This window comes from Culex pipiens, chromosome 2 (genome assembly GCF_016801865.2).
Source record: "Culex pipiens pallens isolate TS chromosome 2, TS_CPP_V2, whole genome shotgun sequence".
Classification (NCBI taxonomy): Eukaryota; Metazoa; Arthropoda; class Insecta; order Diptera; family Culicidae; genus Culex; species Culex pipiens.
Genome location: NC_068938.1, coordinates 79,873,346 through 79,897,679, shown reverse-complemented (window position 1 = coordinate 79,897,679; position 24,334 = coordinate 79,873,346). Strand labels below are relative to the sequence as shown.

The following is a 24,334-nucleotide window of genomic DNA, read 5'->3' as shown; positions in this document are numbered from 1 at the left end:
CAACTGCGTTACGTTACGTTACGTTTCGTTACTATCAACTAAACAAATTCGGCAATAAGGGGGTAGCAAATTCGATTATCCTGGACTTCACAGCAAAAATAAGTTAAATTTTGAAATGTTTAAAATTTGGTTGGTTGAATATTACCTCTTTTTTGAGTAATTTTACCTAAAAAGTGTGTAAAAATGTGAACCTGATAAATAGGGTTAGTGAATTTTCAAGATTTCGCGGACAGCGTAAAAAACGTGAAATTTGAAGATTCCCGTGAAATACCGTGAAATTTATCATTTTCTCAAATCAATCCACAGTGGGGCCAAACCCGGTGCTAATCCCATGAAATTGATTACGAGAAAGGCCGCAGGTTTTTTGACCTCAAAAATTGTGTTCTATACGTAAAAAAGCCTGATTAATCGAATGGTGATGACCCCATCCACCGGAGACCACGGGAACAGGTCCATTTTGCCCCTTTTCCCCTAAAAATCAATTTTCTCAAACTATTTGACCTGTACAGAAAAAGGCCGCAGATTTTTTGACCTCAAAAATAGTGTTCTATACGTAAAAAAGTCCGATAAATCGAATGGCGATGACCCCATCCACCGGAGACCACGGGAACAGGTCCATTTTGCCCCTTTTCCCCTAAAACTCAATTTTCTCAAACTATTTGACCTGTACAGAAAAAGGCCGCAGGTTTTTTGACCTCAAAAATAGTGTTCTATACGTAAAAAAGCCTGATAAATCGAATGGTGATGACCCCATCCACCGGAGACCACGGGAACAGGTCCATTTTGCCCCTTTTCCCCTAAAAATCAATTTTCTCAAACTATTTGACCTGTACAGAAAAAGGCCGCAGGTTTTTTGACCTCAAAAATACGAAAAATAAGAATTAAATAATTTAAGAATTTAAGAATTTAAGAGTTTAAGAATTTAAGAATTAAAGAATTTAAGAATTTAAGAATTTAAGAATTTAAGAATTTAAGAATTTAAGAATTTAAGAATTTAAGAATTTAAGAATTTAAGAATTTAAGAATTTAAGAATTTAAGAATTTAAGAATTTAAGAATTTAAGAATTTAAGAATTTAAGAATTTAAGAATTTAAGAATTTAAGAATTTAAGAATTTAAGAATTTAAGAATTTAAGAATTTAAGAATTTAAGAATTTAAGAATTTAAGAATTTAAGAATTTAAGAATTTAAGAATTTAAGAATTTAAGAATTTAAGAATTTAAGAATTTAAGAATTTAAGAATTTAAGAATTTAAGAATTTAAGAATTTAAGAATTTAAGAATTTAAGAATTTAAGAATTTAAGAATTTAAGAATTTAAGAATTTAAGAATTTAAGAATTTAAGAATTTAAGAATTTAAGAATTTAAGAATTTAAGAATTTAAGAATTTAAGAATTTAAGAATTTAAGAATTTAAGAATTTAAGAATTTAAGAATTTAAGAATTTAAGAATTTAAGAATTTAAGAATTTAAGAATTTAAGAATTTAAGAATTTAAGAATTTAAGAATTTAAGAATTTAAGAATTTAAGAATTTAAGAATTTAAGAATTTAAGAATTTAAGAATTTAAGAATTTAAGAATTTAAGAATTTAAGAATTTAAGAATTTAAGAATTTAAGAATTTAAGAATTTAAGAATTTAAGAATTTAAGAATTTAAGAATTTAAGAATTTAACAATTTAAGAATTTAAGAATTTAAAAATTTAAGAATTTAAGAATTTAAGAATTTAAGAATTTAAGAATTTAAGAATTTAAGAATTTAAGAATTTAAGAATTTAAGAATTTAAGAATTTAAGAATTTAAGAAATTTTGGACCTGTTTCCGTGGTTTCCGGTGGATGGGGTCATCACCATTCGATTTATCGGACTTTTTTACGTATAGAACACTATTTTTGAGGTCAAAAAACCTGCGGCCTTTTTCTGTACAGGTCAAATAGTTTGAGAAAAATGATTTTTATGGGAAAAGGGGCAAAATTGACCTGTTTCCGTGGTTTCCGGTGGATGGGGTCATCACCATTCGATTTATTGGGCTTTTTTACGTATAGAACACTATTTTTGAGGTCAAAAAACCTGCGGCCTTTTTCTGTACAGGTCAAATAGTTTGAGAAAATTGATTTTTAGGGGAAAAAGGGGCAAAATGGACCTGTTCCCGTGGTCTCCGGTGGATGGGGTCATCACCATTCGATTTATCAGGCGTTTTTACGTATAGAACACTATTTTTGAGTCAAAAAACCTGCGGCCTTTTTCTGTACAGGTCAAATAGTTTGAGAAAATTGATTTTTAGGGGAAAAGGGGCAAAATGGACCTGTTCCCGTGGTCTCCGGTGGATGGGGTCATCACCATTCGATTTATCAGGCTTTTTTACGTATAGAACACTATTTTTGAGGTCAAAAAACCTGCGGCCTTTTTCTGTACAGGTCAAATAGTTTGAGAAAATTGATTTTTAGGGGAAAAGGGGCAAAATGGACCTGTTCCCGTGGTCTCCGGTGGATGGAGTCATCACCATTCGATTTATCGGGCTTTTTTACGTATAGAACACTATTTTTGAGGTCAAAAAACCTGCGGCCTTTTTCTGTACAGGTCAAATAGTTTGAGAAAATTGATTTTTAGGGGAAAAGGGGCAAAATGGACCTGTTCCCGTGGTCTCCGGTGGATGGGGTCATCACCATTCGATTTATCGGACTTTTTTACGTATAGAACACTATTTTTGAGGTCAAAAAACCTGCGGCCTTTTTCTGTACAGGTCAAATAGTTTGAGAAAATTGATTTTTAGGGGAAAAAGGGGCAAAATGGACCTGTTCCCGTGGTCTCCGGTGGATGGGGTCATCCCCATTCAATTTATCGGACTTTTTTACGTATAGAACACTATTTTTGAGGTCAAAAAACCTGCGGCCTTTTTCTGTACAGGTCAAATAGTTTGAGAAAATTGATTTTTAGGGATAAAGGGGCAAAATGGACCTGTTTCCGTGGTCTCCGGTGGATGGGGTCATCACCATTCGATTTATCGGACTTTTTTACGTATAGAACACTATTTTTGAGGTCAAAAAACCTGCGGCCTTTTTCTGTACAGGTCAAATAGCTTGAAAAAAATGATTTTTAGGGGAAAAAGGGGCAAAATGGACCTGTTCTTGTGTTCTCCGGTGGATGGAGTCATCACCATTCAATTTATCGGACTTTTTTACGTATAGAACACTATTTTTGAGGTCAAAAAACCTGCGGCCTTTTTCTGTACAGGTCAAATAGTTTGAGAAAATTAATTTTTAGGGGAAAAGGGGCAAAATGGACCTGTTCCCGTGGTCTCCGGTGGATGGGGTCATCACCATTCGATTTATCAGGCTTTTTTACGTATAGAACACTATTTTTGAGGTCAAAAAACCTGCGGCCTTTTTCTGTACAGGTCAAATAGTTTGAGAAAATTGATTTTTAGGGGAAAAGGGGCAAAATGGACCTGTTCCCGTGGTCTCCGGTGGATGGGGTCATCACCATTCGATTTATCAGGCTTTTTTACGTATAGAACACTATTTTTGAGGTCAAAAAACCTGCGGCCTTTTTCTGTACAGGTCAAATAGTTTGAGAAAATTGATTTTTAGGGGAAAAAGGGGCAAAATGGACCTGTTCCCGTGGTCTCCGGTGGATGGGGTCATCACCATTCGATTTATCAGGCTTTTTTACGTATAGAACACTATTTTTGAGGTCAAAAAACCTGCGGCCTTTTTCTGTACAGGTCAAATAGTTTGAGAAAATTGATTTTTAGGGGAAAAGGGGCAAAATGGACCTGTTCCCGTGGTCTCCGGTGGATGGGGTCATCACCATTCGATTTATCAGGCTTTTTTACGTATAGAACACTATTTTTGAGGTCAAAAAACCTGCGGCCTTTTTCTGTACAGGTCAAATAGTTTGAGAAAATTGATTTTTAGGGGAAAAGGGGCAAAATGGACCTGTTCCCGTGGTCTCCGGTGGATGGAGTCATCACCATTCGATTTATCGGACTTTTTTACGTATAGAACACTATTTTTGAGGTCAAAAAACCTGCGGCCTTTTTCTGTACAGGTCAAATAGTTTGAGAAAATTGATTTTTAGGGGAAAAGGGGCAAAATGGACCTGTTCCCGTGGTCTCCGGTGGATGGGGTCATCACCATTCGATTTATCGGACTTTTTTACGTATAGAACACTATTTTTGAGGTCAAAAAACCTGCGGCCTTTTTCTGTACAGGTCAAATAGTTTGAGAAAATTGATTTTTAGGGGAAAAGGGGCAAAATGGACCTGTTCCCGTGGTCTCCGGTGGATGGGGTCATCCCCATTCGATTTATCGGACTTTTTTACGTATAGAACACTATTTTTGAGGTCAAAAAACCTGCGGCCTTTTTCTGTACAGGTCAAATAGTTTGAGAAAATTGATTTTTAGGGGAAAAAGGGGCAAAATGGACCTGTTCCCGTGGTCTCCGGTGGATGGGGTCATCACCATTCGATTTATCGGACTTTTTTACGTATAGAACACTATTTTTGAGGTCAAAAAACCTGCGGCCTTTTTCTGTACAGGTCAAATAGTTTGAGAAAATTAATTTTTAGGGGAAAAGGGGCAAAATGGACCTGTTCCCGTGGTCTCCGGTGGATGGGGTCATCACCATTCGATTTATCAGGCTTTTTTACGTATAGAACACTATTTTTGAGGTCAAAAAACCTGCGGCCTTTTTCTGTACAGGTCAAATAGTTTGAGAAAATTGATTTTTAGGGGAAAAGGGGCAAAATGGACCTGTTCCCGTGGTCTCCGGTGGATGGAGTCATCACCATTCGATTTATCGGGCTTTTTTACGTATAGAACACTATTTTTGAGGTCAAAAAACCTGCGGCCTTTTTCTGTACAGGTCAAATAGTTTGAGAAAATTGATTTTTAGGGGAAAAGGGGCAAAATGGACCTGTTCCCGTGGTCTCCGGTGAATGGGGTCATCCCCATTCGATTTATCGGACTTTTTTACGTATAGAACACTGTTTTTGAGGTCAAAAAACCTGCGGCCTTTTTCTGTACAGGTCAAATAGTTTGAGAAAATTGATTTTTAGGGAAAAAAGGGGCAAAATGGACCTGTTCCCGTGGTCTCCGGTGGATGGGGTCATCACCATTCGATTAATCAGGCTTTTTTACGTATAGAACACTATTTTTGAGGTCAAAAAACCTGCGGCCTTTCTCGTAATCAATTTCATGGGATTAGCACCGGGTTTGGCCCCACTGTGCAATCCTTTGAAATAACAATATCATAAACATTTCATCCACTTAGACCTTTTTATGAAAAAAATTATGTAATATTTTATTTCATTTGAAAAGTGTTATAACGTCATGATTCGAAATCCGGACACTTAGTACCATATTATTTTTGTTATAGCTGGCAAAAAATCATGAAATAAGTTGGAAATGTAGAAATATCACCAGGATTTAGTAGAAACAGTCAGTTTTAGGAGACTGCATGCAAAATATGCCTTTTCTAACAATTTTTCATCAGAATTTGAAAACTAAAATGACTTGTTGTGCTTCGAATCCCGGACACTGTTAAAAGCTGATTCGAAATCCGGACACTTTTGCTTCGAATTCCGGACACTCGATTTTGCTTATGAATCGCACAAATTTGGACTGAAATGTTAGTGAATGGCATTCTTCAGGTCTCAAATAAGCTGTTAACATCAAAATAATCGATAGTTTATATAAAACATGGCTATAATTTAAGAAAATCAAAAACATAAATTTCTGCTTTGCCTTCCCGGTGCTTCGGACGCCTATGAAATATTCCCGTTGAAATGTTTCGCATTTTTGGTAAACTCATATTTTTATTTAATTTAATTGTGTTGGCATTAACTACAGCGTCCAAACAAACTTTAAATGAAAGTTGATGTTAGAATTCATCAAATAACACAGTTTTGACATTCATAATGCGAACTTATATCCAAATAATTGATAAAGAAAGTTGAAGTGTCCGGGTTTCGAAGCGTCCGGGAATTCGAATCATGACGTTATGAAACAATTGAAGAATTGTTAGCAGAACATACTTTATCATTAAATTGTTACAATATTTCCTGAGAAGTGTATGCTGCGAATACTTAAATGATTTTAACAAAAATCAGTCAAGGTAAAACAAATATTTTTGGAATCATCAAGTTATCACAAGGATTGTTTATAAGTTTTTTAAGAAAACAACAATTTTAGGATAACAATTTGATACCTTTTTTATTTGAAAGGAATATTTTGATTTTATTTTAATTCAAGCTTTATTTACTCAAGACTTTTTATTATTTTAACAGCTAAACTCCCAAGCTCGAGAAAAAGTATGAATTTCTATTTAAATTCCCCATTGAAATTCACAATTCATATTTTATCTGAGTCCTGTTTAATTTTCACGAAATTTGATTATTTGGGTGGAAGTTAAAAAATACCACTTTTTTGTTTTTGTTTTTTTGTTCTGATATTGCATAATATTTTGTAGATTTCGTTATAGATTAAATTATATTTGCCTATTGATTTTTAATAAAGATTTTTGAAAAATCAGATGAAAACCACTTTATAATATTTTTACTGGGCCTATCCATAAACCACGTGGAAACATTTTTAGAAGTTTTTTAAAAAGTTTTTTGAGAAATAATATATGATGAAGCATAAAAAGTTGTTTCTGTTATTTCAATCTGAGATATTCGAAGTTATTTAAGCAGTTTTCAAGATCCGCGAAATTTCCGTGAAATTTGGTGTTTTGAAATAAAAGACCCCGTGAAATTTACCATTTTTAAGCGTGAAAAATCACTAAGCCTACTGATAAATATTGATTAGACACTGATGAAAATTCACCAGTTTCTGATGTAATATTACACTTTTTTTGGACACAAAATCTATCACCATTCCCCGATGAATATTACCATAATTTTTTTCTGTGTGTATGAAACATAATCATGGCTGAAAATATCAACTTCCCAACAATAAGTGCGATAAGCTTTGACACAACCTTCACAACTAATAATTGCCCGTTTTCACAGCGCATCTCCCAGATTACTTCCCCCCACACTCAAGATTAGACCGAAATTAGCCGCCGCTAATTCCGACACGCCGATCCGGTGTCACCGATAGTGGTGATAACTTGACGGGGCTCAAATTAAGTCGTAAAATTTCGCTATTAAATTTTTCATCCCAGCGACAGCCCCCTGGTTTGGGGGCGCATCCATAATTCAAACGACTTATAGAAAAATTGTATTTTAATGCGGCGCGGACTGTGTGTTTGTTTCTTGGTTTGATCTAAGAGTAGCGTTTAGAGCCCGGCGTGAAGAACATGGCAGCCAACTAGGAGTGCGTACGGAAAGTTGAGTTTTTCATGGGATGCGGAATTCTATGCGGGGAAAAGGGGTCGTAAATTTTCGCCCTGACGATGGTGCCTGGGGTCCTCGGCGCGGGGAATTATTCATAAATGTTATTAATAAACAGTAAAAAGTGGAATTAGTTAAAAGTATGAATATGGATCGCAATAAATAACACTAATCCTAAATATTTCCTCACTCACTTTGTTTAGCTGTCGGGCCGAGCTAATCCAGCTGTCCAGCGCACACAGTGGTCAACCGGAGGGAAACAACCCCTGTGAGGCTTGACTTTATGACGGGGGCCGAATCGAGTAGAAAAATGAAGCCATTAGTAAGCGTTCCGTTCGCGTTCTGATATTATCCGAATGAATTATTAAAAGGCCTTCTTCCGTAAGAACTCCCTCAAACGAGTCCGCTTGTTGTAAAAGAGGATTAACTTTTTCGTACCTTTTTCCTCTCTCTCTCTTCAACGACCGGTCAGTTTGACCCCCCGACACAGGACGACCCCATCGACAAATTAGAAGCTTTCGATTCCCAGGACGGCCAGTTCCGGCGATTGACCGAAAATTGTCCGAATCCATCAGATCCGTCGCTCTCTGGGGATCCGTCCGAGATCGGGTTTGGACAGCTTTTAGCAAAATCAAACCTGCTACCTGCTGGGAAACTCCCAGAGCATTAAACAAATCTCAATAATCGTGGACGCTACGAGAGGGGAGCAGAAGGGCGATTCAATTAGACACTACTCCAGGTCCCGTTTCCGCGCGTACGCACACTCTCCACGTGTGTAGAATCACACTACGTGATGGACATCCATCGATTACGTTGCACAAAATCACTCTCACTCCGGGGGGAACGGACTGAAAAATTGATCAACTTTTAATCAAATTACGGTCCCAGCGAAACAGGTGTTCATCTCGGAATCTCGAGCACCAATTATGAAACCGGAGCAATCTCCCGGGCGCAAAGGAGATGCTGATGGGACCTTTTTACGTTGGAGATTCAGAGTACAAACAAAAAAAAAGCACGACCAGCAGACGGCCTGTTGTTTTATCGAATTACAGCTAGTTATGATTCTCATCGCAAGTAAATCAGGGCTCTGCCTCCAAAGAGTTCTCCAGACGTGATACAATGTAGTTCCCAGGGGACCGCTGAAGATACCCTACTCGCAGACACTTGCGCCAAACGTAAACAAGTCCCAACGTGGAGTTTGTCTTTTACTCTTTCGGAAGGTTCGCCCCAACAGCAGACGAAGTTCTGCTGGCAGAGGAGGCAAACAAAATCTCCGGATTAATTGTAAACAAATATAATTAAATTTTGTATTTGATTTTATCAATGCTGAGGGGTTCTTCGTCATATTTTATTCAGCGCTGGGAAGCGAAACTAGACGTTGTGGTCGACGGTGCGGTTCTCGAGCCAATGTTTACAGTGTTGGTGTTTTGCATGACTGCAACGAGCATGCACCAACTCTCGAGGGATGGACTTCTGCAGGGGATTGTACACCCAAACGAAAGATTTCTGTCAACCTATGCGACTACCGCATCATTACATTTGTCGAGACCTGCTCAGCGTTATCTTTGGTCAGCTGGTTAAGACGAGCCCGTACACGGAGAAAAAAGAGTTCCTAAAATCGGGAACAAGCGTTCATGAAATTTATTTTGAAACCATGAACAAAATTTTCAAATTTCATGGTACGATTTTAAAAAAACTTAACATAAAATTTGAACACTTCGTTTGTGGTTCTGATATTCATGACCGCTTGTTCATGATTTTGGGAACTGATTTTTCTCCGTGTAGCTATGACATACAGGCAAGAATTTGAACCTCGTTTGAGTTGACTCATCCCTCAACGTTCCATAAGAACGCATTTCTCCGAGACCAAGTCGACTTTCAAAAAACCAACAGCAATTAACCTCGCGAAGGATGGCGCCTAGGTGTTCCCAAAACCAAAAATCCAACTCTAGGTGGGGTCCCCCCGCTCTTAAATCTCCTCTAACCATGATGAATAGCATCAACATCGGAAGGTACAATAAGCTATAAAACAATCCGGCATCGACGCTAGGCTTGTTAGAAGACAAAACAAAGAAAAAAAAACAGGTCGTAAAAGTCTGTGGAGTCGAATATCTCGATCCGGTCGCAGTCGCCGAAAAATCCATATCGTACGCAAAGTTCTGAACACACTGGTGCGCCCACCGGACTTATGTCTAATTCCTGCGCTAGTCAAAAGTGGAGAAACGAAAAAAAAAAACCAAAATCCATGAGATAAACAAACAAGTTTGACCTGGCCACGAAAGGACGGAAGAAGGGAGAACGGCTCCTCTTCCCAAACAAACGCTGAGGAAGTAAGGTGCATTTCGGTGCAGGCCAACACTCCCGGGACGGTTATGATTTATGTCTAGCCAGTTCCTGGCGATTTGTACCTTTCTGGCGGCGACGATGACGGCCAAATTTATGTCTATTTGGGTAACGGATGGCACTTGTTTACAAAATATAGATTTTTCTTCGCCTCAATTTTTCCGGTTCCGCCCTCGATTAGTGAATCGGCTCAGCTGACCCAACTGGGATCAACCCACACACGTCTTGATCGATTCCGTTTGCCGAGAGTACGAGGTGTGAAGGTAGCAAATGGTTCAAGTCAGAGAGTCCAACGCTAATTAATACGTGGCCTGGCCCCTGGCCCGCAGAACACGATCAAATTAGTCGGATTGGCGCAAACTTTGCTGTGAGCCGACTAGGTGTGGGATGTGTGTAATACATGTCGGATTAAGTTGCGATCATGGTGACCTGCAGGGGTGACCTGTGCGAGAAATTGTAACTTCTTTGAACGGTAGCTCGCTGAAGAACAACATGATCTGGTTATAGGAGGATTCCCGTATGTTTGGTAGGTTGAGGATGCAGACCTATTTCCATCAAATTTGCAGATTTAGTATCCACTTATTGTAGAAATTTAGTCCAAAATACAAGAAGTTTTAAAATTTGAAATTTTATTTATCTTGTAGGACCAAAACAGGGACATACACGTGACTATGGTCAAGCTCTAATTTCTAATGGGTTTTAATCGCTAAGCTTTACATGCCACAACAGGGGCAAAATCTCGTTCTCCAAGCTACACTGTCACGTAGATGCGTGTGACCGGCAGCTAGACCACGCACCTCCCCTGGGGGCCTGCCCAGGGTCCACATTTCAATTCCGTCACGGTCGATAACAAGTGGGTAAACCAAAACGGGCTACCGTGCACGATTCCCGCACACCAAGTCCGCAAGACGCAAGCGCCTCGCGCAGGGCAAAAACTTAATTACAATATTAATTTTCAAATAGGATTACAATAATTGGTAACCTTCACGGATTTCGCAGACTCGCAGCTTCTGCAAACGCATAGAGCGAGTGTGTCGTTAAGCTGCCCAAAGTGTCCGGGCGTGTTTCGGGAGACCCGCGGGGACACACACAAAACTGGTCCGGGAAGATTTCGAGCTGTCACGTTTGACAAGGCACGGAGAATTAATCGATTTAAAGCTGACGTGACGCGCGTGAACCGGTCCCGCTCGGGCTCTCCCGAGACAACACATTCCACCGGTATCGGCTGGGTTGTCCGCTGGCCCACTGGGAGATATCCGTGACAAATACGTCTGATCGGCGGTGGAACGTTGGCGTGGTGGCGTTGTTGTATAACAGTAGCACCAATTTCAATCATCAAGTTTCCATAATTATACCGATGCCCCGTCGATCGCGGGATTGAGAGAGTTGCTGCGGCTCCGACCCCTCGGGTGGACTGCATTAATTTTATAAATTCAAGAAAATCAGTTAACACGAACGTCATGTCAACTGAGGCCGCGGTGCGGCGATCTGGACAGACTGCCTGCCTCTTGAAAACGGGCTGGCGAATCTTGCCGGCGGCACAGTGGGACTTCACGAGATATTTTGTTTGGCTTATTTTTTGGGTTGTCACATTGCCAAAAAAATCAATTTATTATTTGTAAATTCTGTTTTGAGCAACAAAACAATAGATTTAATGAAATTTTTTTTTGCTAATTTTTAAATCAAATACTTGACTTTGAAAATACATTTTTGAAGAAACATAATATCTTCATTGAACAAAAAAGGACAAAAAATCCAAAAATATGCAAAAGGAAAACCGCAAAATATTTTTATTTGGATTTTTTAATATCTAAGCGTCTCAAAATTATAAAGTTACTACGAATTTCCATTAAAAGCAGGATACCTTCAAAAATATCACCTAAATTAAAAAAAAAAACTTTGATACAGATATTCAATAAACCGATTTAATCAAATTTTATCCTACATTGATTTTGCTTTTTTTGTATGAAGTGGTTCATTTTTCTGCTACAAAAATATATTTTCGAGATCACATTCCGGAAAAGATAGGAATAATCTATTACATTTTAGTTTTCGTCTATCTCTCCCTCGACACTGACCTATAGGCACACAGAAAAAAATAATGTAAATTTGGAAGCTTTAATTTTGGAAGGTTTAATATTACCTCTTTTATGATGTAATTTTACCTCAATTTAGACTGAAAAAGTGACATTACACCAGAAAAGTGGTAAAATTACACATTTCCAGAGGTAAAATTACACCTTTTTTATGACATAAAAGATGTACCCCTTCCCAGATGTAATATTACCATGATTTTTTTTTCTGTGTACTTCAAATCGAATTTTACTGGCATAAATTAACCTAAAAACAAAAGCCCTGAATTTCATCTCAAAGATCAGGAATGAAATGACACATTCGATGCGAACCAACCACTTGAATCGTTAGCACGCAACCAATCGTGAGCTTTCACGATTCGCAAGCATCCCGCGATTTGATCGATCAAAATACTTTATGGTTTGCTTGGCCTACTACGCTCGTCGGCGTCACTCACACAACAACATGCTCAGAGAGGAGCGAAGCTAAGAAAATACCTGCGTGGCACTCGTTTAGGTTGCACTGCAATACATGGCTCTTCAATTTGAATTTTACGAGGCTTATGTTGATGTCACACGGAGACAAAAGAGTTCCCAAAATCGTGAACAAACGTTCATGAAAATGGGAACCACGAACAAAGTGTTCAAATCCCATGGTACGATTTTCAAAAACGTACCATGGGATTTGAACACTTTGTTCGTGGTTCCCATTTTCATGAACGCTTGTTCACGATTTTGGGAACTCTTTTTTCTCGGTGCAAATGTGACTTTTATGTTCTATGAACAAACAAAAAATGCTAAATGACGTTGAAAACATCAATGATTTAAACACAGCCCTTCGCAGATGAAATCAAATCAGCTTCGAGCGTCAAAACGCAATCGGTCTGTCTTAGCCAACCTGAACCGACCAGAGAGAAAAAGAGAGCAGAAGAGAGTGTATTCAGTAGTGACTGGTGTGGTAGTGACAAACGTTTGGGTTGAGGAGAGTTTTATCAGAGCCGATTTGTACTCGCGATTGAAAGAGAGGATTCTGAGCAATCTGGACCCTGAATTAAAAAAGAAATTTTATATTATGAAAATTAAAAATCTTTTTTTTATTTTTAAATATGTTGTGAATATAAAAAGTGGCAATTTCGCCAAATCCACATTAAAATTATAACCGATTTTCATCACCTAAAACCCATTGTGCAACAGCCCAACTCTCCCAAAGTCAACCAAAGAAGACCACAACTCCAACCCCGCGGTGGACGAAAGCAGATCGCCGGCTTGATACGATTCGGAAACGGAATAAATTTCCTAAATTCCTCAATTAACATCAAAATATATTTGCCAAATAATTTATTAAAAACCAATACCAAGGTATTTTTATGCAAATTTGATTACCGCGCGCGGTCAGCTTTTTTTTCTGTTGTCTTTGGTCCGTCCCGACCTCCGTCCACAACCCGTGGTGCTGACCGGCGGACACTTTGGATCTTTGGCGCGGTCTCTTTGACGGGGGATGCGCGCAAAAAGGAGACCGCTTCTCGTGTTGTGTCATTCTGGAGAGGGTCCTCCTCCCCAGGACTTCGTCTGAAAGATCGCCAGAACCAAAACCAGTCACGCCCTTTTGCAGCTGCCCAACCGACGACGACGACCGGTTGCTGCAACTGCTGGCCCTGGTGGGTATTTTTAGGTCCAAATTAGTGAAATTTTTATTGATGGTTGAATTTATGCAAATTTTGCGCTTGCCCGATTTCTCGGGGCAGCCGCAAGACCAGTGGTCGGGACGTTTAAAGTGGTTGGAATTTGCCGGACTGTGTGTGGGGAAGTGACGGGGAAGCGTTCCACCTGAACACCTAATCTGTCATTCGCGAGAGTTATTAAGAGTTGGGAATAGCGAGAAGTGAAGGTAGCTGATTAGTCGTAATTTATCAATAAAACTGAATCGTTATATTGAACGGTGGTTTCGGGGGACATTGTCTAGTTTCTACTAAACTGTTCAAGTTTTATTGTGAACACCTAATTTAAGCAAAAGTTAGTTTCTAAAAAATGCACACGCAAACCTTAGGACTGATTGACTTCAACGGTCACACTTTCAGCTGTGCACGGTGCATCGTTTACTCACTAATACAACTTCATCACTCATCGGATACTGCATAAAAAGAGAGGACAGAGTTAAAGAGCATGATTGCATTATTTCTCTTTGCTTTTGCAAAGCAATCGCGGCGTTGTGACAAAGAGATAGTATCCCAATCAAATAGTTCGGTCTCGAACAGAGTTCGGAAACTCACTCACAAGTTACTCAACCATGAGGAAAAACTAAGTTACCTGCGAGTAAATTACTCATCACTCTCGGTGAGTGTGAGGACCTTCCTCATTTACTCACAAAGAGGACTTTGAGCGCTCATGAGGGCTATTTTAGAAAACAAATTTCGAGATGTCAAACTGTACATCGGTAATTTTCTTGTTCACTCAACAGCGAAAAAGTAGTCCTGATGGTAGAGGCGCAGTGCTTTCAATTAGTAGTTTTTATTTTATCACAGTGGTTCAAATCCTGATTTTGATCTGTTTTTTTTCAGCTGTTTGTTGTCAGCTTCCAGCTGTCCTACCGACGGATTGGTCGAAGGTTGTTTAGACGGGGGATGCCTCTGCGGGTGAATTTTAACAGCTCTACCAGCAGTGGATGGCCGTGTTGCTGAGGTAAGTGGCCACTCCCGGTCGTCGACATTTGTACAAATGTGTTTTGGTTAAGAATCGGGACATGCCAGAGAAGTTGCAGTAGCCACCGGTGGCTTTGGCTTGGAGGTTCACTGAAAACTAAAAAAAGGCCGATCTAGTGCTTTGGACAGCTTTAAGCTAGGGCCACCGGCGGCCGCTGAGGTTCCATTGGCGTATCCTGGTTCTTAGGCAAGACATATTGGTAGAACTGTCAGCGACCGAGAGTGGCCACAGTTGCACAGCTGTCGAAGGGAGTGACCACTACCCACAGCAACACGGCCATCTTCTTTTGGTATGGCTGCCAACATCCACTCGCAGAAGCTGCCCTCGTCTGTGGCCTCCAATTTATCCTGCGGTAGGTCAATCCACAACGGATTCAACCGGTCACCAATCTTAAAATTATGAAAATAATTGCCCATCCGCTGGACTTTGACAATCCAAGTCTTCTTTTAAAACAATGAAAAAAAAATACGAGACAGACAAAAAAAAATAATGTTTCCACTTTAATACCAACACATAACCTACGGATTAATAAACATTGACGCTACCTCGAATGTACAACCGATTGATAAAGACACTTGATTTTGGATTGATGTGGTCATTGATTTTGTAAATAACAATTTTTGGAAACGGCCTACTCACACCCTCATTTTACTCAAATATGAGTAAATTTACTCAGCCCTCACACTCACGGTGAGTATCGAGAATGTTTACTGTGAGGAAGCCTACTCAATTTGTGAGTGTGAGTGGTTTTCCGAACTCTGGTCTCGAATCCCGAATATTTTTTTTTGTTCTTGTTACAACCTGCTACAAAAGCGGCATCTTCTGTCACTCGCTACATGTAGGTTCAAACAAATTTACCCTACAAATTCCGCACCGTTGAATCACCTGTCGGACAATTAACCGGTCGCTCGTCAAAACCGAGAACCCATTTCAGGGCACCACCAACGAGTGCCTCTTAATCAAATTAAAGCTCTGTGACCAATTAAAATAATTAGCTTTCGCCGGGCGGCGGCGGCAAACTCAAACCCCGGAATCGGTCCACATCCCGGGAATTGCGCGCTACCCGATTAACCTGTCCTCTCGCGCGCCATAAAACAGTTCGTGACCTCACGCGTAGCGGTCACTTCTTCGAAAGAATGTGCGCTCAAAGTAGGCCGCCCCCGGTGGTGACACTCTACGCCGCCTCCTTTGACGACCCTTGGCGCAGAGCATGCCAAGATTTTCACCCTAACCTCAAACAAGGTGCCGGTGAGATGGAAAGGCCACAGATGGCCCGCTTCGGCGCGGCTTCGCCGCGACATTTCCTTTCATCTTCCCCCGGACCGTTTGCCGGCCACGGATCTATTTCCAAACAATTTTATTTTCGAAATACTTTCGGATTTTAATTAAAATTGCCGAATCGCGCGCACTTCTCGGGCGATTCCTCTCGCGCTAGCCAAACATGTACGCACACTCGCAAGTGTGGAATAATTAAATAATTTTCTCGGGGCTTTCTGTGCCTTCCTGGGGGCCTAGGCCGAGAGGTCCAGCAGCACTCTCGCCGGCGGAACCATTTGGCCAGTACGCGGCGGACGGCATCAAAGAAGCGGGCAATTTTCCTCCCGTACATCGGTGGCGCTGTCATGCTCTGCTGTCACATTGGACACAAAAATGACAGTCGTCGCATGCGTCAACAGGAAAGGTCAAGAAAAGACTCTCCCAAATACGAAAGTGAGACAAGTTTGAACACGATGACGAAAATCTCTAAAATTCTCAAAAGATCATCAATGAGTTAACGATATTTTTCTGAATCTCTCTGTTTTTTTGCCGCTAAATTTCACTATTTCCATATTGATATTTCCAACGATATGTCACTGAACAGAAATTACGTCTTTTGCCTCTTTAAAATTTAGTTGCTTAGTTGCTCAGCAGGGATGGAATAATCTAAAAAAAATCTTTCTTTACCCGCAAAAGAAATTTATTTACTGTATTTTGTCTGAGCAATGTTTATCTACGAAAACTTACAGATCATTTTCGACGTGTCACGTTACACCTGCAAACTGCAAGTGTATTTGTGAAATCGGTGTTCCACCAAACAATCCAGATGATGAGTTTTTGAGTTTTCTTTTACCGATCATTCGTGCGCGAGAGAGGAGAGCCCTGCTCGCTTGATGAGCGTCAAAAGATATTCATTTGATGAAGATTCTTCTATCGCCGGTACTCAACGAAACTCTGTTGAAACTTTTCTATAGCTGCGTCAAGCGCGCACACGACGTCCACGTCTACAAAGTCGTCGTACTAGGCCGTAAAATTTTCCCGCGACCGCCGTGTGCACCCCTAAATAATTTTGATGGCCTCCTTTGATTTCATAGGAGAGGAGGACTCTCCGCGTCAGGTGAAGGTCCTTCACTCGTAAAGAAACCCCAAAAACTCGTTAAACCCGGACAGAGGAATGCGCCGAGAGATTCCTGAATTGGCCGTCGCCGCCGCCGCAAGGGTCACCTCGATCTCTCTGTGATGTGGTCCGCGCGGCAACACTGACCACTGGACCAGCTCCACGCGGACGGTCGGGCGGTCGTAAAATAGTGTGAACTTTATATTCACCTTAAATTATCTGGTCGTTTGCGCTGGGTTCGGTTCGCTTTTTATGGGGGATTCTGTTTAATTTTATATTTTGTCACAATTACCCCCGGCGACTGTACCCCAGCGGACAGCGGATCCCAGCTCCGGTGGAGCTTTAAATAGTGAAGCTGTGTACGCGGAATGCTACGATTTAAATTGGGATTTTTAAAGGGAAACGAACTGGAGTTATGACTTTTTTGTTGGCATAATTTAACTTTTTTTTTTGTTTGAATTTAAGGTCTTCTTACAAAATGGCAATTTTTACATCAAGAAAAACGTGGTAATATGTCGACGATACCGACAGTTTTTGTTTGTTTTCATCGCTGCAAAAAGTGACAGTTGTACCATTACACTGTGTCAAACCAAACGAGTTTTTACTGCATAATTCGTTTTTACTTGTCACCCTGCCGTAACATCATGCAACCCTAAATTGAGTCACTCCACCAAGCCGACGGAGGTCGCGCGAGATTCTCCAGGTGTCCGGCCGTTAAACAGGTTCCACTTAATTGTCCATTAACACCCACCACAAAAAGGTAGCCAAATAGTAGCAAACCACCTACCGGTTACCTAACCTTTTTTCGCTGACCAAAAACTACTGCCACAGGGTGACGCACACCTGCCGTGACATCTGTCACGTCCGACTTGACGACTTCATAAAAACATCTCCAGCTGAGACATCTTTTAATGGCGTTTGCGGAGTTGACGCGGGGTCAACCGCGAGAGGTCACCCTGGAAGTGTGGCGCGACGTAATTTATAGACTCTCCAAAAAAACTTGAGCGGCTGCCGCCGCTAATGGAAGCGGAGGTTGACACAGGGTGATGCATCGGATGCATCTCGAAGTTCAGTTTTTTTTTGTGGTGGGAAACCTTACTTGACTGACAACAATCAAAACAAACAAGGCGTGGATAAATAATGGAACCCGAACCCGCCGGCGGGGACCCCGGAACGCACTGCACCAAAAATGGGACTATTTATAGAGTCAATTAGATAGTCGTTTTGGGGTATTAAATCTTCCCGAGGACGACTTCGTCGTCGTCAGCGGCTGCAGCAGCCGGGAAGAATTATGAGCGTGAACTATTAACCGCTAAATGGCTGGTTTGTTTTTTGTTCCGACTGCTCTTCCATTTAGAAGAGAGAAAGAAAAAAAAACCGTACATGATTTAGACAGGCACGAAAACAACCAAACTTTTCCTCTAAATTGCCGTCGTCAAATTTCAAACGCTCGGTTCGAAGGTTGAACCGCGCGTAGTAGTCCATCCGTCAAAGTAGGCCCGCAACTGTCAGGGAGAAAACAACAATGACACGCGTGTGTGTTCTGATTGAACACATGTTGACGGGTGACGTTCGCGTAAACAGGGTTCAGTTTAATTACTTTTCTAATGTCGGCTACCGTTATCGGAACTTTTAGAATTTTAAAACATTAAAAGCATAACGAAGCTGACGAAACTAGAGCAAGAAACCGCAAGCAGGTGTGAAACGTCAACGCCGTTCTGTTTAAAAGACAGCAAAGGTCGTAGCATGTCATGAATCGAACGGAACGAAGGCAAGTTTTGGGCATGCCAAGATCTGTAGGTAACCGTTGGAAATTTTGGCACCGGTAGTGCGGTAGCTCGAACCGGTTCAAACTTTGGATCTGGGAAATTTCACGGAACCGGTTGAGGGGGGAATTTGGACGGTGTCCGGTCTGACCATGTACGACACGATTTTTGATGGGTCGATTGTACAATTGCTTGTTTGTGTCATTTGTGGGTTTGGCTGGAACAAGGGAAGTGTTTTGTAATTGTTGGGAAATTTGCTACTGTAATTTTGCTTTGAAATTTGTTTTGCCAAGTTACTTAAACTTTTTCACAGACAATGAAACATGAATTTTGGAAGAATCACGTTAATTCCACTGATCTGTCGATTCTGTTAACTACATCAAAAGGGTTTCTACTTCTAAAACTAGGCAAAATATATGAGAATTCATGCATTCCCCTGTGTTTAGAATCATTTTCAACATGTTTAGGTTTATTTTTAAAATGTTCGATGGACAGTACCGCAAAAAGTTTACACTTTTTTGAAAGCTTGTTATTTAAATTTTTGTATTTTTTAATTTGCCTCCCCTCTTGACCTCGTTTAGAGCCAGGACAAAAACTTTGAAAATTATTTGCATCGGCCCAAATAAACACTGGAAAATTTATGAATGCAATCGACAGCATATGTTTATTTTTATTGAAGCAAACAATATTTTTTTTAACTCTTATTTTTGAGGAAACTCCAAAGAATATCTCAGGATTCTTTTGCATAATGTTTTCGTCCACCCCACCCTTCAAAAAAAAAAAACATACTTTTTGATTACAAATTATGAAAATTAGCCCCCCTCCCCTCTCACGATATCGACCAGCGCTGATGGATTAAAACTGCAAATAAAATATGTACTAGCCTTAGGATCTTATAAAAAAAGTCCTAATTAAATTGTTAAACATATTAAATCCCTCCAAAAAATCACTAATTAGCTTTTCAAAAATATATAAAAATATTATTTGCCAGTGTAAAAAATAGCAATATTTTCGATTCAATAGATTTATTTTTTTATTGAATTAGTCTTTTTTCTTATATTATATTAAAATATTTTTAAATTTTCAGCAGTTTTAGATAAAAAATAAGTCATATAAAACCAAATTTGCAGGACCAAAACATCAGATTTTTTTTTTGCTTAAAAAATTCTCTAGAACTTTTTTATTTTAAAGAGAAATTATTGAGTATTCTTGATTAATTTTATTTTCAAGAAAATCGGTTTATTTAAATTCAGTATAAACCATTAGCTTTTTTTCTGGGTTATTTCCGAGATAAAATTTAATCATTTTGAAAAATTGCAGCCAAATATATAATTTTTGACCCCTGCCCCCACCCCCCCCCGCCCTCGTAACCAAATTTCCATACAAAATTTAGAAATGTTGTATGGAGCGTAAAACGGCCTCCGAACCCTCTCCCCCCCCCTACTGCGTTACGTAATAAAAGAGCGCTCTCTTTCATACAAATCTATGATAATTCTTTGATTATTCAAAGAATTATTATAGATTTGTATGAAAGGGATTTTTTTGATATTTAGCTTTTCAAATAAAACCAGAAACTTTCATTCCTAATCTTATCAAATCGTACAAAAACTCAACTCATATTAAAAAAATCCTTCTGGAAGAACTTATGTTTGAAATAAGTTAAAAAATTTATTTGTGTATTTATAATGAATGATATTAAAAACATTTGCTTTTAATTCATCTACTTAATGTCACCTAAATTTGGTTTTCCATCAAATATAAAAATAAATAAAACTTTATATAAACTGAACGATGATAATAAACTATGGTGACTAATACCTTAAAAATCGTTTTATTCCTAAGTTATGGTGGATCAGTTGAGGCTTTTAAAAAAAACTGTTCTAAGTTATAAGAGTGAAAAAATGTACAGTTGTACTTCATAATAATTTGTTTTACGCATAATAGAAGTAACACGACTTAAACGACTGCTCTAAAAAATATAAATTAAATAAAACAATACTACAATCATCAGAAACAACAATATTTTTTAACAGATCTTTAATCTTTGCAAAATCGCACTTTTTTTTGTACATATTTAAAAATTTAAATTACTCAGCAAAATGTTTTAATGGATGTAAACATAAAAATATTTGTTTAACTGATTTCTATTTCTATTATAATTTCACTTAATCTAATGACAAAATCAAGCGAAGTCTATTAATTAATATTGCAACTTCTTAAAGCTTCCTGCAGTGTAACTTTTCGAAGTTTGATAAAGTTTACTCGAAGGTACTGGCACGAGGTAGCATTCCGAGAACTCGGATTGCCTCAGATGTAAGATTGCATGTAAGATTTCAAATGCTTATTACTTGGTTCAGCAAATCCGCAGGTTCACGATGTTTGGCACCATTTGGTTCGAAATTTTATCAACTAGTTTAGTTTGAATCTTGAAATAATGTAATTTTCTATTATATTATCATAATTCCTTCACTGAAATAAAAAAGGACAAAATTCCTTTATATTAGGAATTTTGAACTTTTTTCTATTTCAGCTTAGAATTTTAAGGTAAATGTGTGCTTCCCTAACACGGACGTTCACTTCAATTTCCTAAAATGCATAAATTTTATCCCCGAAATTGCACTTTCCTAACACAGATTTGAGCTTCAGCTTTCTAAAATACATTTTACACATAACATTTCAACAAAATTAATGTTTCTTTATCGAATCATTCAATTTTAAGAAACTTTTAGTACGACAACTTACAACTCGATGGTTTACAAATATAAGTAGATATAAGTAGGTCTTATTATAGCCAAGGAGATGTTTCGATATTCACTATACTGATATAATGTTATCCAACGCCATCCCGGTTATGTCTACGACATAATCACTGTTTTTTCTTCAGTTAGACAACGGTTTACAAAACAACACTTGTTTCGATTGCTTTTATTTCTAAAGCAAATCAAACAAACTGACGTTTCGATCCACTTTTATTCGACCATCTTCAGGGTGAGAACTTCACGTTGTGTTTCGCTCTCATCACTTGCGACACTTACTTGGCAGAATGTTGGGCGTGTGGCAGGTGCCCCCGCCGTTGTCCAGCGGGTCCAGGTGGTGGTTCATCACCAGCGACGGCTGCACCAGTCCGCCCCGGTGGCTCTGCAGGGGGTTCAACTGGTGCGCCAAGGGGCCACCGATCTCTGCCATTACCATGTAGGGGGGGTGGTGGATACCGGTTAGCACTGATCGAAAACTCGACTTTTAATTTAGGGGTTTGGGCACTGCTTTCGATTCGCACTGTACACTTCTTTTTTCTCGAGGACTTCCTTAATCCAAGGTGGAGGGCGGAAGTGGGTTGAGCGGGGTTAGTTAATTGGGTACTTGATCCACGAACTAATTAAGGCACACACTGACACTTGTTGGTTTTCGAATCGCAACTGAAGCAATTGTGATAAAAATCAACTGATTTTGAATTTTATTGCGCAGAAGTTGATGAACTATTTGTTGAACTCTGCGCGGCCAACGTGATTTACTATGGCGGATGATCACTGAATTGGTAATAGCCGTGCTCCTATTTTCGGCCTAACGAGGGATCCATAGACGTGTTTTCTTTCAAGCTCCGACCGTAGTAAACCATGAAAAACTGTGATTAATCAAAAACCGCGGGCGGGGATCCGTGGCCGCAATAATTGGCCGCTTGGTTATCTCCCCGGAACCGATTGTCCGTTGCGCATGTTGCACCGGAATATTGCCGTTGTCGCTGGAACGTTTTCCGCGCCGCGTCGCTCCCGATCACTGCTAGGTGGATCGCTCTCTCTCGGCCTACTACGCCGACGACGCGACTACGACACACACTGAACGAAATACACCGGATGAGATCGTCGCGTCACACACAACTCATACACACCCGACGGCAATCTCTCCGTACAACGACGTATCCCGCGAGTGGTCGGCACTGAACTAAATCAACTCCGACGGCCGGAGGTGTCACAATTTCCTACATCACCAATACCACCGCGCACGTGTGCTCTCTCTCTCTTCACTCAGTAGGCGACGCGACGACGGAACAAACACCACGCAAGCAACCGGAGCATGTGTGTGCGAGAGCGAAGAGAATTTTTCAGCAGAAAAGAGAGCATCAACAGCAGAAGAAGACAGCGGCCTCGCCCCTTCTCCGTCCGGCGCGTTGGATTGGTTGTCAAGGTTTTAAAGAAACTTGGTTAGAGGGTGGAGGCTTATGTGAAGAGCGAGCACGCACACACAAACACACGCGAGCGCGCGCCTGTGTAACAATCCAAGTAGTCGTCGCGGCGGCGGAACAAAATGGTTGGCCGTGGAGACGCATTGTTGTGTGTGCGTGTGTGAGCGCGTAGGCTTCTGCGATTGAATTCACCTTAAGCAGGATGTCATGGGGCCTACAGGGGTGGCGAGGAGGTAGCGGGAGAGGATTAACCAAGGGTTATTTCTGGACTGAAATCCAGACGTAGTGCGTGCTAGGTTATGTACTGCTGGGATGTTGTTTTTGGCAGGGTGTGGCAGCGTTGCCACATGTACAGATTTATCTGTCATGGTACAGATTTTCAGCAAAGATCTGAGTACAGAATCTGTACGTACAGATGACAGATATTTGGGTCACCGTACTGATTTGTACAGATTTTCAGATAAAACAGATTTTTACTCAAAATGATATTATTGAATAGTTCAGTAATTGCAATTATCTCAACATTTAAGAACTTTTCATTGATTAAATCTAGTTTAACTTTTGAAACATTTAGAAATGGATCAAGCCTAGGATCAAGCTTATATTTTTGAACGATCTTAGATCCATTTATGCTAGAATATTTTGAACTAGGAGTCTCTCTTAATACTAACCCCCAGTACGCCGCGGGTAATTGGCTCCCTCCCACTAACATTTACACACAAGATCCTCTGTAGTTTTAGGTTTTTCTTAGGTTTAAGAAAACTGCATTTACAATAGCAGACTCATTGCTAACCAGGTTTCAGTACCGACAAGGACCTAATAAAAATAATTTATAGCATTTCGTTCTAATAAAGTTATAACATAATTTCCAGCATTTCCCCAAAATGATTTTGAAATTAAGGAGAACACAGGTAAAATAAAATCTTAAATAGGGGAAATTCTCGTATGTTTGGCAGGTTAAGCACTCGCTCCTAACTCCATCCAATTTACTGATTTTCACTATTTAAACAACTAATTTTGCAAAACTTTTGATAGAAACTTGCTTGCTCACTTCTTATTGAGCTTTCTATCACTCGATTTCAGTTGAAAACGCTTTTAATTAGCTTTAATTGAATGTCAAAGTTCTGACCTGCCAACATTAGAGGCACGCTGGAATTAGATGCTGTTCCCCTACTTCAAAAATTTAATAAAAGTTGTACTGAATCATACAGTTATTATTGTGGTGATGTTTGGTGTGGGGTGGGGTTTTGGATGGGGTTGTGTGTGGGTTTGTTGGGTTTTCTTCTTATCGGTGTGGGGTGGTTGGCTGTTGCGGGCGTTGGGATGGGTTTGTTCTGGGGGTGGCTTTTTTTTTGGGGGTGTTGTTGTTTTGTGTGGGGGAGGTTGGCCTGGCATGGTCTGGCCCGTTTGTGTATTTTGTGGGTATTACGCCGGTGTGGGGACGGTTGTGGGTTTTTATTTGGGCATGCGGGGGGTGCTTATGTGGGGTGGGGGAGGGTTTTGGGTTTCGAAGGTTGGACTGGTTTGGGGTTGTTGGGGTTGAGGGGATTTTAGGTTGGTGGTGGGTGT

At 39.9% G+C, this 24,334-nt stretch overlaps 1 protein-coding gene across 1 annotated transcript in view; it reads right to left on the bottom strand.

Annotated features, from left to right (window-relative positions):
• LOC120418289 (insulin gene enhancer protein isl-1) overlaps positions 1-22,533 on the bottom strand; it is an 80,988-nt gene extending 58,455 nt beyond the window's left edge. The window contains exon 1 of the mRNA XM_052708319.1: positions 21,621-22,533. Within this exon, the coding sequence (XP_052564279.1) occupies positions 21,621-21,777 (157 nt within the window). The 5' untranslated portion in view covers positions 21,778-22,533. The remainder of the gene's footprint in view (positions 1-21,620) is intronic.
• Positions 22,534-24,334: the final 1,801 nt, after the last annotated feature.